A 19615-nucleotide genomic window follows, 5' to 3' on the forward strand; every position below is an offset into this window, starting at 1 on the left:
TTTCACATGGTCACGCTACAAGAGGTGTTACCATTGCTACAACAACAGGACTACATGACAACCTTAGATCTCAAAGACGCGTATTTCCACATACCAATACATCAGTCGCACAGGAAATACCTCAGGTTTGTATTCAAAGGAATACATTACCAATTCAAAGTATTGCCGTTTGGTTTAACAACCGCGCCAAGAGTCTTTACAAAATGTCTAGCAGTAGTGGCTGCACACATCAGAAGGCAGCAGATACACGTATTCCTGTATCTTGACGACTGGCTAATCAAGACCAACTCATTGACAAAGTGCTCACACCACACAAATCAGGTCATACAAACCCTCTACAAACTCGGTTTCACCATCAACTATGCAAAATCACACATTCTGCCGTGCAAAGTACAACAATACCTAGGAGCCATAATAGACACAACAAAAGGATTAGCCACTCCAAGTCCACAGAGAATTCAACATTTCAACAAGATCATACAACGCATGTATCCAACACAAAGAATACAAGCAAAAATGATATTACAACTCCTAGGCATGATGTCCTCATGCATAGCCATTGTCCCGAACGCAAGACTGCACATGAGGCCCTTACAACAGTGCCTAGCATCACAATGGTCACAAGCACAGGGTCACCTTCTAGATCTGGTGTTGATAGACCGCCAAACATACCTCTCGCTTCTATGGTGGAACAGTATAAATTTAAACAAAGGGCGGCCTTTCCAAGACCCAGTGCCACAATACGTAATAACGACAGATGCTTCCATGACGGGGTGGGGAGCACACCTCGATCAACACAGCATACAAGGACAATGGGACGTACATCAAACAAAACTGCACATAAATCACCTGGAACTGCTAGCAGTTTTTCAAGCACTAAAAGTATTCCAACCGATCATAACTGACAAGTACATTCTTGTCAAAACAGACAACATGACAACAATGTATTATCTAAACAAACAGGGGGGGACACACTCACCGCAGCTGAGCCTTCTAGCACAAAAAATATGGCGCTGGGCAATTCACAACCACGTTCGCCTAATAGCACAGTTTATTCCGGGGATCCAGAATCAACTTGCAGACCATCTCTCTCGAGATCACCAACAGGTCCACAAATGGGAAATTCACCCCCAAATTCTAAACACTTACTTCAAACTTTGGGGAACACCTCAAATAGACTTATTTGCAACAAAGGAGAACGCAAAATGCCAAAACTTCGCATCCAGATACCCACACAGGCAGTCTCAAGGCAATGCCCTATGGATGAACTGGTCAGGGATATTTGCGTACGCTTTTCCCCCTCTCCCTCTCCTTCCATATCTAGTAAACAAATTGAGTCAAAACAAACTCAAACTCATACTGATAGCACCAACATGGGCAAGGCAACCTTGGTACACAACACTGCTAGACTTATCAGTAGTACCCCACGTCAAGTTGCCCAACAGGCCAGATCTGTTAACACAACACAAACAACAGATCAGGCACCCAAACCCAGCATCGCTGAATCTAGCAATCTGGCTCCTGAAATCCTAGAATTCGGACACTTAAACCTCACACAAGAATGTATGGAAGTTATAAAGCAAGCTAGAAGACCATCCACTAGACACTGCTATGCAAGCAAATGGAAAAGGTTTGTTTGCTACTGCCATCAGAATCAAATTCACCCATTACACGCATCTCCAAAGGATGTAGTGGGCTACTTGCTACACTTACAAAAATCGAACCTGGCCTTCTCTTCCTTTAAAATACACCTTGCAGCAATATCTGCATACCTGCAGATTACCCATTCAACTTCACTATTTAGGATACCTGTCATTAAAGCATTTATGGAAGGCCTCAGAAGAATTATACCACCAAGGACACCACCCGTTCCTTCATGGAACCTCAACATCGTCTTAACAAGACTCATGGGTCCACCCTTTGAACCTATGCATTCTTGCGAAATGCAATTCCTAACCTGGAAAGTTGCATTTCTCATCGCCATCACATCTCTAAGAAGAGTAAGTGAAATTCAGGCATTTACAATACAAGAACCTTTTATCCAACTACACAAAAATAAGGTAGTCCTAAGGACTAAACCTAAATTTTTACCGAAGGTTATTTCACCATTCCACCTAAATCAAACGGTAGAACTACCAGTATTCTTCCCACAGACAGATTCCGTGGCTGAGAGGGCACTGCATACATTAGATATCAAAAGAGCATTAATGTACTACATTGACAGAACAAAGAACATCAGAAAAACTAAACAGCTATTTATTGCATTCCAAAAACCTCATGCAGGAAACCCAATATCAAAACAAGGTATAGCCAGATGGATAGTTAAGTGCATCCAAATCTGCTACCTTAAAGCAAAACGACAGCTGCCCATTACACCAAGGGCACACTCAACCAGAAAGAAAGGTGCCACCATGGCCTTTCTAGGAAATATTCCAATGCACGAAATATGTAAGGCAGCCACATGGTCTACGCCTCACACGTTCACCAAGCACTACTGTGTAGACGTGCTATCCGCACAACAAGCCACAGTAGGTCAAGCCGTGTTAAGAACCTTATTTCAAACTACTTCCACTCCTACAGGCTGAGCCACCGCTTTTGGGGAGATAACTGCTTACTAGTCTATGCACAACATGTGTATCTACAGCGACCGATGCCATCGAACTGAAAATGTCACTTACCCAGTGTACATCTGTTCGTGGCATCAGTCGCTGAAGATTCACATGTGCCCACCCGCCTCCCCGGGAGCCTGTAGCAGTTCGGAAGTTAGCTTAAGCTTTGTACATTTGTAAATATATTATTTAAACCTTAAATAGGTACATACTTAGTCACTCCATTGCATGGGCACTATTACTACAACACAACTCCTACCTCACCCTCTGCGGGGAAAACAATCAAAGATGGAGTCGACGCCCATGCGCAATGGAGACAAAAGGAGGAGTCACTCGGTCCCGTGACTCGAAAGACTTCTTCGAAGAAAAACAACTTGTAACACTCCGACCCAACACCAGATGGCGGGCTATGCACAACATGTGAATCTTCAGCGACTGATGCCACGAACAGATGTACACTGGGTAAGTGACATTTTCATTAGGTAACATTTTCCTTTTCATCTCCCTTTTCTGAATACCAGCTGGAATAAAATATGGATCAAAACAACATAGACTGTTATCCCATGCTAGCTTCTCTTTAAGAAGTAAATAGAACAGGTATGTGTAGTAGCTTGTTAAGAATGAATTCTTAAGTTTCATCTGAGAACAGGCTATCTGCTTATTCACCATGTCAGTAGCTATTGCTCTATCTCTTTTGGGGAGGATAGCTGGTTGTTCATTCAGTTATTTGTAACCAGAGACTGAGCTCTGACAAGAATGAAAAATGTCCTTGCTATCATAACAGAAAGTTTCAATTCTATTAAGGACACGTGGGCAAGGATTAGGCTAGCTTAAAGCTTATCGACCACTAGCGAGGCCACGGTTTGGATAGGTTTGAAGTAGAAGGTCTTGAACGCAGAGTCCGAGGACCAGTCGGCTGCATTAAGGATATCTTCCAATCGAGCTCCTAAGGTGAAAGCCTCAGATGCCATAGCCCATCTTACTGAATGCGTGCCAAAAATAGATATGTCTATTCCTGCTTCACTGATGGCCCACTTGACCCATTTGACACTTGTAGGGGAGGAGACCGCTTTATGGGGTTTTGTCAGGGCTGTAAGAAGTTGATCCTCTCTATGTGGTCGGAGATCATTTGTCATGACCTCATAAGCTTTGGGTTATGAGACTGTTCAGGAATTAGATTTTGTACACCTGTGGATATGAAAAGTAACCCTTTCTGGAGTAAACACTCTACCTGTTACATCCAATGCTCTGATATCTGAAACTCTGTGACAGGAAATAAGACATAATAGGGTTGCTAGCTTAGCTGACATTTGCTTCCTGGAAAGGTATTTATTGGCAGGCCAAGATCGGAGCAAGGGTAAAACCCTATTCACATCCCAAAGGAAAGAATTGCAAGGTTGAGGGGGAAAGGATAACCTAACACCTCTGAGCAGTTTGCACACTAGAGGGTGTTGACCTGCAGGGTGCCCCTCGATCGGAAGGTGGCCCACGGAAATAGCTGAGCGGAAAGTATTGACCGACCTATACACCATTCCTTCAGAGGCTAAAGAAGCTAGGAAGTTAATTATATGGACAACTCCTGCCACCAGGGGATCCAAGTGTCATTGGAGACACCAACCCAGCAAGCGCTTCCATGCAGAGTTATATCGTCTATTAGTCTCATCTGACCAGGCCTTGGTGAGAAGTGAGGCCGCCTCTTGAGAAATTCCAAGGACATTCCATCTTTGTCGGTAATCCTCCAAGTCATAAGATTGATGCAACCCTTCTCTATCAGGGCATGAGGGTTCCCCGAGCAATCAAGCAGAAGATCCGGTAGAAGGGGTAGAAAGACTGGAAAATCCCAAGAAAGTTCCATCAGAACTGGAAACCAAGCTTGAGACTTCCAGGTCGGCATAATCAGCACTAGGTCTGCTTTCTGTTTCCAGAGTTGCAGTAACGTCCTCATTATCATAGCGAAGGGAGGAAACTCATATCCCTGTTCCTGGCACCAATCCTGGAGGAACGCATCTGTTCAGGTCGCCTCCGGGTCTGGTCTCCAGCTGCAATACCTGTTGATTTGATGATCTAGCCTGGAGGCAAAAAGGTCTATGGAGAAAGGGCCCATTTGTCTTTGATCGTTCGAAAAACTTGCTTGTGGAGCTTGCACATACTCGCGTCGTGTCAATGACGCGAATGCCAATCCGCCTTCTGATTGGAAGCCCCCGGTAAGTGTTCTGCCACTACTGAAATTTGACCTTCGAGGCACTATTCCCAGAAGGATTTCACCAGGTTAGATTGTGTCTTCAATTGGGTGCCTCCCAGATGGTTTGATATAACGGGCCGCCGCCACATTGTCCATCTTCAGAAGAACACAGCATTGGGACTTGTCCAGCCTCTCACTGCAAAGGAACCCCTAAAAGCTCCAGACGATTGATATGGAGAGAACGTTCTTCGGAAGACCACACTCCACCTGTGGTGAATTCCCCACAACGAGCTCCCCAGAAGGGTGCGCTGGCATTGGACTCAATGACCAAATCCAGTTGAAAACCGAAGATGGCGCAATCGTTCCATGCCTCCATGTGTGCAATCTATCATTGGATTTCCTCCTTGACTTCATCCGAGAGGGGAACTACTTGTGAATATGTGAGACCCCTCCGTAGGTGGGAGATCTTTAGTTGTGGCAAGGCTCGATAATGGAGGGGGCCCGGAAAGATAGCCTGGATAGAGGATGACAGGAGGCCCACAATAAGATAATGTAGGGAAATAGTTTCCTTTGCCAGAGTCTGTCTGAGTTCGTGATGTATCTTGGATAGTGTGTGAGAGATTGAGGGTGGCTTTGACTGAGTCCACTACGAAACCCAGAAATTGGAGGGACTGAGCAGGGACATTGGTCCATAAGGAGAAAGTTGTCTAGGTAGATGATGAGCCTGATACACCTGGACCTGAGGAACTCCACCACTGGTCTTAAGAGCTTGGTGAAACACCAAGGGGAGGAGGAGAGTCCCAAAGGAAGGGAAGTGAATTTGAACACCTGCGCTCTCCATTGAAACTGGAGGAAGTGGTAGTGAGGGTGAAAAATGGGCACCGTCAGATAAGTGTCCTTCAGGTCAAAGCGTAGTAGCCAGTCATTCGCCTGCAGGAGGCCTCGCAAGAGATGGATGTCCCCCATTTTTTTTAGTGCAGGAATACCACCTATTCGTTGAATTCTTTCAAGTTGATAATCGGTTGGAGACCTCCATCTCTCTTTTCTAACAGAAAGAGATTGCTGTGGAATCCCGAGGGGTAGAGAGAAGCTGCAGCAATAGCCCTCTTCACAAATAGTTCAGAAATGTCAGCGTCTACCAGGTCCATTTGGGCTGTGGAAGACACTAGTTGGGGTCTCCTGGTTTGGACTGGGGAGCAGTAAAACTCTATATGAAACCCTTTCACCACCTATAGAACCCAGGCATCTGAAGTACGGTTTTCCCAGTTGTGCGAGAATTGCACCAATCTGCCCCCCAAAGACACCCCATAGAGGGAATTGAACTGACCTTGATGGGAGTTAAGAGTGTTATTGCCCCTGCGAATGCCTCTGGAGCCCTGTTGTCTGGGGTATCCTCGGTTCGGGTAGAAGGTACCAAAGTGGGACACATCCTGCCACTATCCCCATCTGGTATCTGGTTCTCTGGAGGCATTCTGAGGAGGACGGCCAGTCGAGCTCCCCCTTCCTCGACTGGCCAAGGCAAAAAATCGGGGATGAAAAATATTCTAATAGACGTTTGAGCCCTATCCAGAGAAGTGAATGTGTTTACAAATTTACCCAGTTCTTGGATAAATGATTCTCCGAAGAGACCCCTTTGCGCTACCGGGCCCACCTGCGATGTTGCCAGTTCCCCCAGTTTGGGGTCCACCTTGATAAGTAATGACCTGCGTCTGTCGAGAGTGCGCAGTTTGCGTTGCCCAGGAAAATACTTGCCCGCTGGGCCCAAACTGACAGCGTTTCTGGGGAAATGAGGGAGCTCGAAGACTTAGTGACTTCCACTATGTCCAGGAGTTTGACAAGAGCGCCCATGACGTCCAAAAGCCTAGGCCTGCCAGGCTCAGTCGATCCCCTTCTTGGGGTCCTTCATGAACTTCGCCAGGAAGCTCACCATTCTGGCATCGATCTTGGGGAGTGAGTGCCACTTTGCCTTCCAGAGAGGGTCAAGGGCATTCCGTCTTAAGACGGTTCCTCAGTTTATCCAGGGGTTTACGTAAGCACCCTGCCACATAGGAGGCCTCTTTGGGTGCTAGGGGCCATTCCGCCGTGCGCGGATGAATTAAGTCTTCGGGGTCCAGCATCTCTAAGTCTTCTGGGGGAGTGTTGTCTGATACATTGACCCCTTGTAAAGAGTCCAAGGGACCTGTGGGATGCCAAGGTCTATCAGATTCAATGTCCCCGTCTAAGGAGTATGGGGAGTCATCTGATTTGGATGAGCCAGGCAAGGGGTCTGCGCGCTTTCATTTAGGTTCTAGGCTTTTTGTCTGCCCCGGAGGTGTAAGGCCTGAGGGCCCAGCTTGGTCTTTCCTTGTAAGGGGTAAAGGGCATTGAGATGCCATCAGGTCTAGTTTCCATTAGTTGGATAACTACCTTAAATATAGAGGTGTCCATTATCTGGCAGAAATTGTCGTCTATTGGAAGGTAGGAGATCTGCCCCTCTTCCACATATTCCCCAAAGATGGGTCTTGAAAATGAAGCTTCTCAGCCATAGTGGCAAAATGTGGCAGATAAGTGCCAGGTAATCGGAGCTGTACGTGCCGATCACTGAGGGCAATGAGGGTTCGGTAATCAGGCCTGAGATATATGTGTGCCAAAGGCAGTCTAAAGAAAGCAGAATAAAATTATCTCCCTTTGTTTTCTGAGGGAAAGCAAGATAACACCAAGCGTTACTGTGCCTGGGCCACGTCCCTTTATTGCGGTCTGAGAGACCTTACCCACGACGGGTGTCAGGCTCCGCATAGAAGTCTGGGGGGAAAAACACACAACTCCTACCAAGTGTGGGGAAAGATAAACCTTCGCGTTAGCTGCAGGCCGAGATCACGGGTTAGTTTCAGTCGTTTCTACAGTTGAAACTAGCGCTCGCCGGCATCCACAGTCTGACATGCATAGCGCGGAATCTCAGGAATTCCAAGAATGCGCAGAGCCTTCTGGCGATCAGAGCAGGGATGTTTGCTGCGAAGGAACGAAAAGCGTTCCTGCGTCGTGCGAACGAATGGCAGAATCCTGAAAAGGAACAAATATAGGCACAGTATACTGTTATGTCAAACGCATAATGCAACAAAAAGGAGTGCTACTTACCTCGCTGCAGGAGAAGTGAAGAAAGAGGAAGAAAGGACGTCTACCCCAGCACTTCAGGGACTTGGTGACTGTTGATTAGACAACGCTTGCTGAACTATTTGTTGTTGTTTTCCCGATCTCTCATGGGAAATGTAGTAGTTTGATGAGTGGTTTTAGTTCTTGGTTAACACTGCTATTGAATAAAGTGAAGAAACACTAAGCCTAATCCTCGCCTCTGGTCCTGACATTCAATCGAGATAGATCTTGTTGTGGCTGCTCAGCAGAAGGCTTTAATTAAATCCTTGTTCTGTTACCTGAGAATGTTCAAATCATGGGACATGCCTGTTGATATGATGTTCAGGTTTCTCACTTGTATCAGTCTGTAGTAGCAGTAGAAAACCTTTACATTGTACAATCTTAACTCAACTCATTGTCATGATTAGTTAGGACAACTATTTATTGGCCTCAATTTGTATAAATACTAAAACTGTTAATCACACTACCAGTGCTTTTGTAATAATGTCAGTCTCCTGTCAAGATTATCAGCATGCATCATAATGTTTAACACTGGTCTTCTTGGTCCTGTTAAAGTATTGATTGGTCTAGCTCACATTTCATTACCTTTCCCCAAGGCAGCACTTCATCAACATCATCTAAGGTGTCCCATTAGTTTATTAATCTATAAGGCATACAAAGGAGTGCAACGGATTGCCTCCTTAAATTTATCTCAACATGGATGCATGGCATCAAAATTATCAATAGCTTAACAAAGTTTCCTAAAATCTTTTGATTTGATTAATGGGGAATAGATACATTTTTGTTCTCTACCTTATTGGTTTAGTTAACCCAGAGTGATTTTAACAGAGGTTTTTCCCTCTTTGACCAAAAAGGAATCATCTTCTAATTGGTGTGCTCAGACATTGGTATAATGCTTTTTATTTAATATTCATGATCCTTATAGGCTTACTCGGTTCTAAACCACTGAAATGTGTAAATTATCAGCTTGCTTTAGCGCAGTCTAACCCTGCTATTTTGTATTACTCAGTGATGGTGTACAATCAAAAATATAATTTGTTATATCACTATTATTTGCTCCTTTATGTCCCTTCAATATAGGTGGAAATCAAGCTATGTTGGATCTGTCCAAGAGTAACTTTTGAGAAATCTTGACAAGCTATTTCAAGTGTAGACGAAGTTCTTTGTGAAAGTTTAGTTTGGTACTCCTTCCAGGTATAAATCCAGACTGATTGGGGTGCACAAGGGTCATTATTACATGAGACAATTGACTCATGAATATCTTGGTCAATATTTTGGCCTTAACATTTAGGAGAGAGATGGGCTGATAGGCACCACATAGGTCCGATTGTGTTCCTCCTTTGTGGATGACCATAATAATGGTGAGCGTGCTTCCCCCGTAATAACACCGTCCCTCAGTGCTGCCTCGTACATCTGCAGGAGGTGGCCAGATATCCCACCAGCGAGGCACTTATAAACTGCCATTGGCAGGCTGTTGGGGGCCAGGGGACAGAGCCAGGCTACAGATCACCAATTGCATCTTCTGTCTACTTAACCCAGAGGGGCGCATGAAATGCTGTTCTATCGGAGTCCGGGAGGTGGGGGAGCAGGATGTCTTGGAGTGAGGCCTGTATCTCCTCCACTAAGCAGGTCAGTCCAAAAGTGTACAATCTGGCATAATGACAGGCAAACTCCTCTACAGTGAGGATATTGCCTGTAACTGTACCCTGGTCCTCCATATAAATGTCCCCAATCCATCTCTCCATCTCCTCCTTCTTGCCCAGCCATTCAATTGAGCTCCCGGTCTTACTGCCCACCTGGTAAATCCTTCTTTGTGCAGCAGGATAGCGTTTACATGCTGCACCAGTGGCAAATTCATGATATTCCCCATGGGCAAGATCAGTATGATGGTAGACATCCCCACTGGGTTACATTATATGTACCCTTGCCAACTGAAGAAGGCGGTCTTCAGCCTGCTTCATTTGCCGCCACCCCTCTGCACGCTTAGCGGCTGCCAAGGGGATGACTTGGCCATGTAAAACACTTTTTTCTGCTTCTCAGAGCACCACCACGGACTTCTCCTTATGCTCATTGTCCTTAAAATATTGCTCTGTGATTTGACGCAAGTCATCCACCGTGCCCTTCTGTTTGAGTCAGATTTTTAATACATATATCGGAAAAGTAACTTTTAGAAAGATACTTTTTCCCTGCCTGAAGCTCCTGGAGGCTAATTGACATTGATTTGACAGCAGCTGCCCAACCAAGTGCTTGATCTTAATGAGGTGTGAAAACTGCTCCTAGGGGAGGGACATTGCCTCGGTTTTGGGGACATGTTTTTCTTCCCCTGGCAGGACGATCCCTTGAGGTGAACCCAGGAATGTAATTAACATCATCTGGCCTGCCCTGTCAAAAATAAATGCTAGGTGGAACCTGGACAGGATCAACCTTTGCTGTTGTTCCCGCCCCCCAACCCCAAATCAGGCTGGCTCCAAACTCAGTGAGATGAGAGCTATCATCAGAGCTGGTCTTAAGTGACCAGAGAGGAGAGGACTGCTCATTATCCTAGCCACAGTTCTAAGTGTGCTCAGAGGCTATGCACAAGGGGAGAAAAGTGTCCCTATCTTGAGGTTTGGAAGCAAGGGGGATAGTGGGATTGTTGACAGATGAGCAATAGGAACTGCTGTAAAGGTGGATAGGGTTGCTCCTGGGTCCTTCTACCCCATTGGGTAGGGAACAGCCAAGAGTCACTCACAAGGCGATGACAAGACTAAGGGGGTTTCCCGCCGTGTTCATGCTGGCGGTCTTTTTACAGAACGCCAGCCCCTTGAGACCCTGCCGGCCGTATAATAGACATTCTGCTGGGCCGGGACATTGCCGACGGCTCCACATGAAGCCGTCGTCAATGCCGCTGTGCGGCGCGTGCAGGAGCACCCGTCGCGCAGACCACTGCCGGTAAATCGGGCAGTGACCTGCGCGACAGGGCACTGCCCGGGGGCCCCGGAGCATGCCTTCCGCCAGCCTTTTGCTAGTCGTGGAACCCGCCAGGAAACGGTTGGAGGAACAAGGGTTCTTTATCAGCAGCGCTGCCCTGTCGTTTAAAGTATTCCACCATCGTCAGGCTGCCTGGCGGCGGCAGAGGGCCACCTATGGCGGCCCTCCCATTTTCATAATATGGCGGTTCAGACCACCATGCCGGTGGTGGTATTTTCTGCCACCGCCGGCATGGTATTCTGAACCGCCATGTTCGTAATGAGGGCCTAAATGTGGCACCCCAAGGCACTCTCCTCAGAGCACTTTCCGGACCTGTGGAATAGCACAAGAGTTCTTGATTCTGCTTGCTTTAAACAGAGCTGAGCCTTGAAGGACTGGAACTTCTTCTTATACGCAGTTAAAAGAAGTGGAATCCAAGGGTCATTTGGCTGACAACCTGTGTGGCTAGAACAACACAAAAAGCTGCAAGAGGACTTTTTCCTCAAGTGACTAGTACCAACTAGATCTAGACTGGACTTTGCTGGTGACCTCTGCTTGAATTATTTCTGATCCTTAGGTTCTGTCCTTGAGGCCTATGTAGCTTTGGAAGTGACCCAGAGGGCACGCTTTCTGGCGCCATTTGCACTTAAAACTTAAAAAATAAATAATAATAATCTCTCTGGTACCTATTATTGGATGTTTGTCATTTTCCTGTCATTTTGTTACTTAAAATCTAGTTCATCATTCTAATTCAGTTCCGATTTTTATTGTTTTATATGTTTTGACTTTATTACTATTTTGGCACTGCGTAAACTCTTTACACATTGCCCGAAGTTAAAGTCTTTCTGCTCTGCACCATAGCTACCAGGAAGTTGAACTCAGGTTATTTTAGTGACTTGGGGGTTTCCCTAACCAATTAATGTAATTGTTTCTTGATGTTGTCAACTGCCCACCCCAAATATTTTCTGTTTCTGTTGAACTGTGCAGAAATAAGCGTTGTTTAAAATATTTCTTGTTGCCTGGAGATTTACTTCCTGGCACAAGTAAGGAGTTATCTAAACTGAATATTTAAATGAGCACTAAAGGCTAATTTCTGACAGGTAATGCTTCACTTAGCAGGCAAAACAGGGATGATCATGAGATTGAAAGCTTTAGTATACTAGGTTATCTGCTCCTTTGCTTGCCGTTCCATGGCCATGGTAGACAAGCAGCTATGTACAGTATCTCCAGGTACCAACGACGATCTGAAGTGGAATTCCACAAAACATATACATCATTAGAAGATTAGAAGTTATGGTAAGTCTGTCTCCCACCCACCTCCCCCAAATCACTCAATCTCACATGTGCCACATACCTATTGTGGTCTCAATTAAATATCTTAATCGAATGTAGGGCAGTCTTCTCTAGACCTTGAGGATGTGTGCCTTTGACAAAGTACTATGTAGATTGCATGTTTCTTTACCCAGAAGATCCCCAATATTAATGAAATTATATACATACATAAAAATAGTCTTTGGAAAACCGACTGACAAAAAAAACTGATTAGCCCTTTAATCAGTAGGAGCCACTATGTGGCTAACACAGGCCGTATTACGGAAAGTGCCCCGGGGCGCACCAGGCATGTGTCCCATCTTTGTGCACCCTCAGGGCACTTTGGAATTACAGAAAGGGCAGACCAGCAAGAAAGCCTCTTGGTATGTTAGTTAAAACACAATCTTAATAGTGAGTATGAGTGCATCACTCTGCATCTTGATACATCAGCCCCAGTAGCACTAGCTTTAAACAAATGTTCGTAACAAAAGCATATCACCACCATTCTCCTCCAAAATAAATGTTAAAGGCAGAAAAATATAGGAGTACGAATACTGCTATAACTGGGTACAGATATACATTCTGACAATTCTCTAAAATCTAAGCAAGGACAATTCTGGCATAGTAAGTTTATATTAACTTCAACAGTGGAGGGCCCATCCTCTATTATTACTAGTAAGTTGCTTATTCTATTCTTCGTTGACAGGTATGATTTTACATTGAGACTAGAACAACTTCTTCTGGTTCTCAATTTGTCATAATGGTACATGTCTATAACACCATAAAACATATGATATCCGAGTGTAGACCACATTTATTGTGCAGTGTGCCCAGAATGGAGAATAGGATGCATAGTAACTTTCCCAGATGAGATTAGCCATGTATACATTATCATAGCAAGATAAACTGTTTATTCAAGCAGGGTTACTTATTTCCAAGCTCGGTTTATAACGTATACACACTATGACTGTGTAAGTGAGGAGGCATGGATAGTACTACACCTGATACCTCAGGAAAAGACAGCAGGAATATGACCCATATTAAACTACGACAGTCGAAACACAAACTACTGGGGCTCCTTAATCATATCATTCACTTTTCTGTATATTTCTGAAGGTAGACTTAATATTCTCAAGAGAGGGGATATTCTTAAATTTGCAACTTACAATGTCCAGACAGGGCTGTCCGCTATCACCAGTGTTATTTGCCCTAGCAGTGGAGCCCTTGGGGTGTTGGGTGAGGAGTGATCCCTTAATTAGTGGCCTGCAATGGGATATGGAGTGAGTGGAGAAAATCTCATAGTATGCAGACGATATCCTATAATATGTCTCAGACTCCAGAACTATCTATTGGCAGGGTAATGCCGTTATGAGTGTATTTTGGAACTACTCTAAATTCTGCATAAACAGGGCAAAATCGGTCATTTACCCTCTCACAGATTGGAGATCTCCTATGGATATCTAGGGGACTTCTTGATCTCCAGCCAGGGATTTTGATATCTAGGACTCTGTATCACCCGCTTCCCTGAGGACTTTCTTAGAGATAACCTCAATGGCATTCTGGACAAATTCAGGGGGGATGCCGCACACTGGCAGATGCTTTCACTCTCTCTGCTAGGCAGGGGGCCCTCTACAAAATGATTATTTTACCCTCTTATATGTGATTAAGGAATACACCCTACGTTATCCCAAATGCCTTCTTCTAGACTGTGGAAGGTGAATCTGGAGTTCTGGGTCCTTGAGATTGAACTTAAACAAGCTCACCGGGAGATGTACGAGGGTGGGATAACTTTCCAGATCTCTGCCTTTATTACTGGGCCAGCCAACTGGTGGTAGTGAATGAATGGGTGTACATAAATCTGACTGAACCCTCTATGAGACATGACATGACAGGGCCAGCAGGCCACTCTGCAGCCCTATAGAGGCAGAAAAAAAGAACACACATGCCGACCTACTGTAGATGGTACTCCAGGTGTGGGATGGGTTGGTTTGAGACTCTCATGGGCGGTACTCTTTTATGTCACTCCTGGAGACAGTCCAAGGCTTGGGACTCTCTGGTTTCCTGCAGTGGGACCTCACTGGGACCAGCTCTTTGGTAGATGTCTGCGCGGGCACAGCTATGAAGGGATTCTGAGTGTTTAGTGAGGAGTACCTGATGCCTAAGGGGGAGGTCTTCCGATATTTGCACCTCTGAGCTGCATTAGCTAAGGACATCTCAGAGGGGTGACCAATTACCTAAGGCCAGTCCTCTGGAGAATAGAATTCTAGACAGACCGTTCAGGTGCAGAGCAATCTGCCTTATCTATAAGAATATCCTAAACAACCTGCTGAATGCCTGAAGGCGCTGCGGGGTCAATGGAAATGAGACCCTGGCAAATTTTCCAATGAGGAACAGACTGAGGCACTTCTGAGTCCTAGAGAGATAGCAATAAGACAGAATTCCACCTTGTCAGTGTCAATATTATGTATAGGACCGAATGCACTAGAATACTACTAGCCACGATTGGCAGGGCTCACAGCGATGTGTGTCTCTGGGGCTGTGGCCGTAAGGGTAAGTTCATGTTTGTACTGTGGGAATGCCTCACACTGCAGACATAGTGGGGAGGAGTGGCGTCGACCCTGGCGGCAGTCACACTACTAACTGTTTCCAGAAGGGAAACTCTGCATCCTGGGTGTTTGGGCAGAGAATGAGGGTACCCAATATCAATGCTTATTCTGCAACATGGGCCTAGTTGTGGCACGCCGCAATGGGGCACGTTTATGGGTTTCCTTGGCACTGCCACATGTGGAGATGGCACGCAGACCTTGGCTGGCGCATGGAACCTGATCACTTGTTTATGAAGGGAGGGGCTGCCTGCGTAAATTTGAAAAAGTATGGGACCCATGGCGAAACTACTGTGGTCTGCCTTAGTTCTTACAGCTGTTTCCTGCTCCTGTGGACTGGGTCTCCTCTGATTAGCACCCAAGGGTCTGTATATGGCCGCTTTAATTGTGCCTGCATGTAAGTCTATAGCCACACAACAGAGCCAGCCTGCAGGCTGGGTTAAGCACTGCATGTGACAAGATGTATTCTTTTTTGCTTGCTTCGTAATAAAGAGAATTTAAAAACAAATAAGACTTCACCATTGAATTGAGCTTTTATTAAATATTAAAAACAAGTCTTTGAATTAATTTTGTAACTGGTTTCTGTCAAAATGTATAGATGAAAGTTTATAATATAGATATTTGATATTTTCTATGATTCAGCTACAGCCCTTCCAAGGAAAATAGATTTTCTGGCTTTGTCACCGGAGGAACATGCCAATTGTATTTTTACACATATTGAAATGGTCCCTAGACCTGGATTTAGACATTACCAACTTGGATTCTGAGAGAGTGTTGGAGTACCCCTGTAGAGTGTCCAAAAAGGTGTGGTGTAAATTACATCAATTCCTCTTCCTACACAGAACGTACCTCACTCCCAACAGACTAGGTTTATTAATAGTAAATAGAGGCTGTCTGCAGTGCTGCATGCCTGACACTGGTCTTATACATATAATGTGTACCTGTCTCTCAGTAGAAGTTGTTCAGGACAAACTAACAGGTATACTTGGAAGCACTCGGATAGATCGGCTCTATAAGACCTGAAAGGTTGTCTACTGGGCCTGTTCCAGCAGCCTAAAAAGAAGACAATGAGTAACATATTTCTGAACCTGCCATTAATCCTAGCTAAGCGTAGCATCACAATTACGTGGAAGTTGCCTAATGGCCCAGAGGTGCACAGCTGGATTGGTGGGTGATACACTATCTGACACTCAGCTGGAGAGTATGCTCAAAGATAATTACAAAGGCCTGGGACAGCATGACACCTTGCTGGGAGGAAATTCTTAGGGAATACAAAGAACTAAGTGGGCATCTCTGTGAAAGTGGCAATTATATAATCACTTGTGCAGACTAGATCATGAGGCTTTGGTCACCCCCTAACAATAGTTCATATATAACCATACAAGTTGCAACAATGACCATTCAGTCATACTAATAGTATGAGTAGTATGTTGTTAGACTTAAGTTTATTGCTTCTTTTGTGTGACTCTGTTACATATACACTTGTACGCTACAATTATGTTGTTTGCTTTTTTATTTTAAAAAGATCAATACAAATGTTTTTTTTTAAATGTAATCTCGCACATGTTCCACTTTCAAATATTGGGCATTCTACCTTGTGGGAAGCAAGTTGTAGTTAGGCGTGGCCTATTAATATTGAAAAACAGGGTTTCCTGCTGGTTAAAAGGGGTTATTTTCACAGGCTAGCCAGCAGATTATTTGGCTCCTGCTGTCAGGCTACACATGTAAGGCCTGAAGCCATGTTTTCCATGCCTACTCTGTGGATGCCATAATAGGTGCTGCAGACCACAGGCGGCTTTCAGCTTTCAGGCCATGGATACATTGTCTATCCTATATAAATTGCATTTATATGGAAGTTAAGTCAATCGGGGGTAAGCCACTGTAATCATGTTTAGTGGGGAGCACAGGCACCGTTTTACAGGGATAGCAGTGCACAGACTTCAAAGCTTAGACTTCTAAGTCCAGCAAAATTAGGGTCTAAAACCTTTGTACTATCTTGGGTGCACATACAGAAAAGGCATTTTTCCTACACTACTGAAACATGTTTGCTTGCTTTTACCAGCAGTTTCAGATAATGAGTGCTAATCATCTCTTTTGCAGGAGGTGATCTCCTGCTGCATGGCATTTGCTCAAGATGTATCAGTAGACTTAACTTTTCCAGCAGACAGGTGTTTAACTTAGCATGTTATTATGGAATTTGTAATAATACATGCTCCTTTTCCTTAGCCAGCCTACTGCTCTTACACAGTTGGTGTCTCTGTATCTGGCGAGGACTCGCAGCTTGTGGAAGGATCCCACCATAATGACCTGGCTGGAAGTAAATGTTACAGAAGTGTTGAGGATGGTTGATGCTAATGATCCTATAGTAGAGGAGTCTGCTATGAAGTAAGTACAGATGTTCACTATTATTATGTTACCTTTATCTTACAGCAAGGTGGGTTGAGTTTTGACGCTGCAGAACAGTTATTCTAAGTAGTTTTAATTCCTACTGGTAGTTTGTTCTTTGACATCTAAAGTCACTTATGAAACACCTGCTTCTCTGGGCTTATGTGGGGGTAGGGAGGTATCCGTCTGCTCTTCTATTTTTGAAGCCTCAACTTAGCAATCATTTTGCATAATGTGATTCATATTGATTTTCATGAGCACCTCTGACTATGTGAATGACTCCTAAACACTTTATATGTGGAAATACTTCGTTTTTAAACCTATACCTTCCTAAAGTCCAGTTTTCTTAATGGATAGACAATTAAACGTTATGGGTAACAGCCTCTGAAACTCTTCTAGTGTTCCCTCTGAAAAGGAAGAGCTTAAAGTGAACAGATTAGCCTTACTGCTTTACAAAATGTGTGCCTTTGCTGCCTCTTAAAGCCAGCAAGACTGGAATCTTGTCTCGGAAGTCACTGCTTTGGCTATATGGAGTTAGTTCAATTTTTTATCCACGCCGTTAAGGTCTCTAAATAATGCACTCTGCTATTCATGGTTTCACTGTTGGTGCAAATGTTTATTCTTAGAAGTTTTTTTTCTTCCTAGTCTTTCCCCAAATAATGAGCCTCTTTTCACTATGGGTGAAGGGTCCTCTTGTAGTAAAAGGAAGTCTTAGAAGGATCCACGCACACTCTCTCACCTGTATCCAATTTGTTAAAGAGATATAGGGAAAATTGGGTTCAGAGTTAAGGAATATTACACAAAAAGATTCCTCAGTTTGCTGTGGCAAACTGCTGCCTGAAAAGCCTAGAGCTGCTCTGCAACTACTCTTGCACATTCCCAGCCACATTGGAAACTCCTCTCAGTACAAAAAGATTCAACAAAAATACAAGTCTGAGACCAGTTTTTATCTACTGTATGGACTTTGGGCATGCAGTCGCTTACCATTGGTTCCTTCCTTTGCATTTCTAAATCCAGTTCTTTTATTTGGTGAATCAGTCACATTTGTCCCTCCTTTTGTGCATTGGTTCACGCCCATGGAACTGGCCCTTTTACATGTGTTATTTAACCAAGGGGCATTTAGATTAGTTTCGCCTGACAATTTTTTTTATTGGCCTTGCCTCGGGATTTTGGTGTGTTCATCTATAGAGATGGGGAAAACAGCAACAATTAAGTTGACACAATTTCTCATGCCATCCCCTCTGCCGTCGCCCTGCCCACCACACTTCTATTCTTATCACACCTGCTGTCAGTGCAGCGGCTGCTTCCTGCTCCCATTCATCATTCCCCACATACCAAAAACATGGTGAATGTTGGCCGCCATGTCTGCTGGGCTTCAGGAGTAAGAGGGGTCGAGGGACTGTGTCAAAAAAAAAAAAGGGACCATCCACTTCAGGAGCGACTTTTAATCATTCCCACCCTCCCTGGAAGGGGGTAGAACTCGGTAGGTAGTAATGACAAGCATGCTCACTAATTACATTGTGTTGTTTTCAGCTTCATTAATAGCCCTTAATGCCTCCTCAAACACAAACACACCATCACCCGTAACTATGCTGTTAACATATTTCAATTTGGAAATGGCCTGAGAAAAGACGCAATTACGTTGCCTCGAGGTTTCAAATGTCCTCCTGTCAGACGTGTTTACAAAGGGACGAGATGTCTAAAAGTTAATATTCACGGCTGTGAAGACCACAGTGCGAATTTCTGGATATTTAGTCTATTCGCTGCCTTTTTTCTGGGATAACTAGTCATGCATTTCCAGACGAGCAGTGACTTCAGAGAGAGACCATGTTTATCATGACAACGTCTACAAAACAAGCATTTTCAATGCAACTGGTCTTACGTTTGCTCGAGTTAGAGCTATTAGCGTTGTAAACTCCTAACCGGACATTTCTTGCCACACAAATTAAAAGAAAAAAAAAACGCAACGCAATCGTGCTGAAATTGAAAACGGAAAAACCAAACGTGATTGCGATATGTAAACCCCAGCGTGATCGCGATGCATGGAAAATAAACAGAAAAAGTAGTCAGGAAACCATGCTGAAAGCATTGAGTCTCGTATGTTTTCAGTAGTTTACCGGTGCTGTGTAGGTGGGCTAAACACCGGAAAAGGCATGACTTATGCATGCATTCATAAATGAAAGCAAGCAGATTTTAAAAGGCAAGCCCACGAACCAATGAAAGTGACTGACGTGACATGGGCATGGGTGGAAGCCCAAAGAGAGGTTACTACAGAGGACGGAGCGATATGCGCTCGCCCCTAAAAGGCCCAAATGCACTTGCGTGGAGCTAGATAAGGGAACAAAGATTAGTTGATTCCAAAGGGAGTCCAAGCAACTCAAACACGGCATTTGTTGCTAACAATCTACTGACTGTTCCATGTTAAAGTTATCTCCTTTTGTTTAGTG

The 19615-nt window shown here is 44.5% G+C and overlaps 1 protein-coding gene across 1 annotated transcript in view; it reads left to right on the forward strand.

Moving 5' to 3' along the window:
• TCF25 (transcription factor 25) overlaps positions 1-19615 on the forward strand; it is a 444525-nt gene that overhangs the window by 256117 nt on the left and 168793 nt on the right. Inside the window, exon 14 of the mRNA XM_069216958.1 lies at positions 17010-17168. Coding sequence (XP_069073059.1) covers positions 17010-17168 — 159 coding nt within the window. The remainder of the gene's footprint in view (positions 1-17009; positions 17169-19615) is intronic.

The sequence above is a fragment of the Pleurodeles waltl genome, chromosome 12, assembly GCF_031143425.1.
Source record: "Pleurodeles waltl isolate 20211129_DDA chromosome 12, aPleWal1.hap1.20221129, whole genome shotgun sequence".
Lineage (NCBI taxonomy): Eukaryota > Metazoa > Chordata > Amphibia > Caudata > Salamandridae > Pleurodeles > Pleurodeles waltl.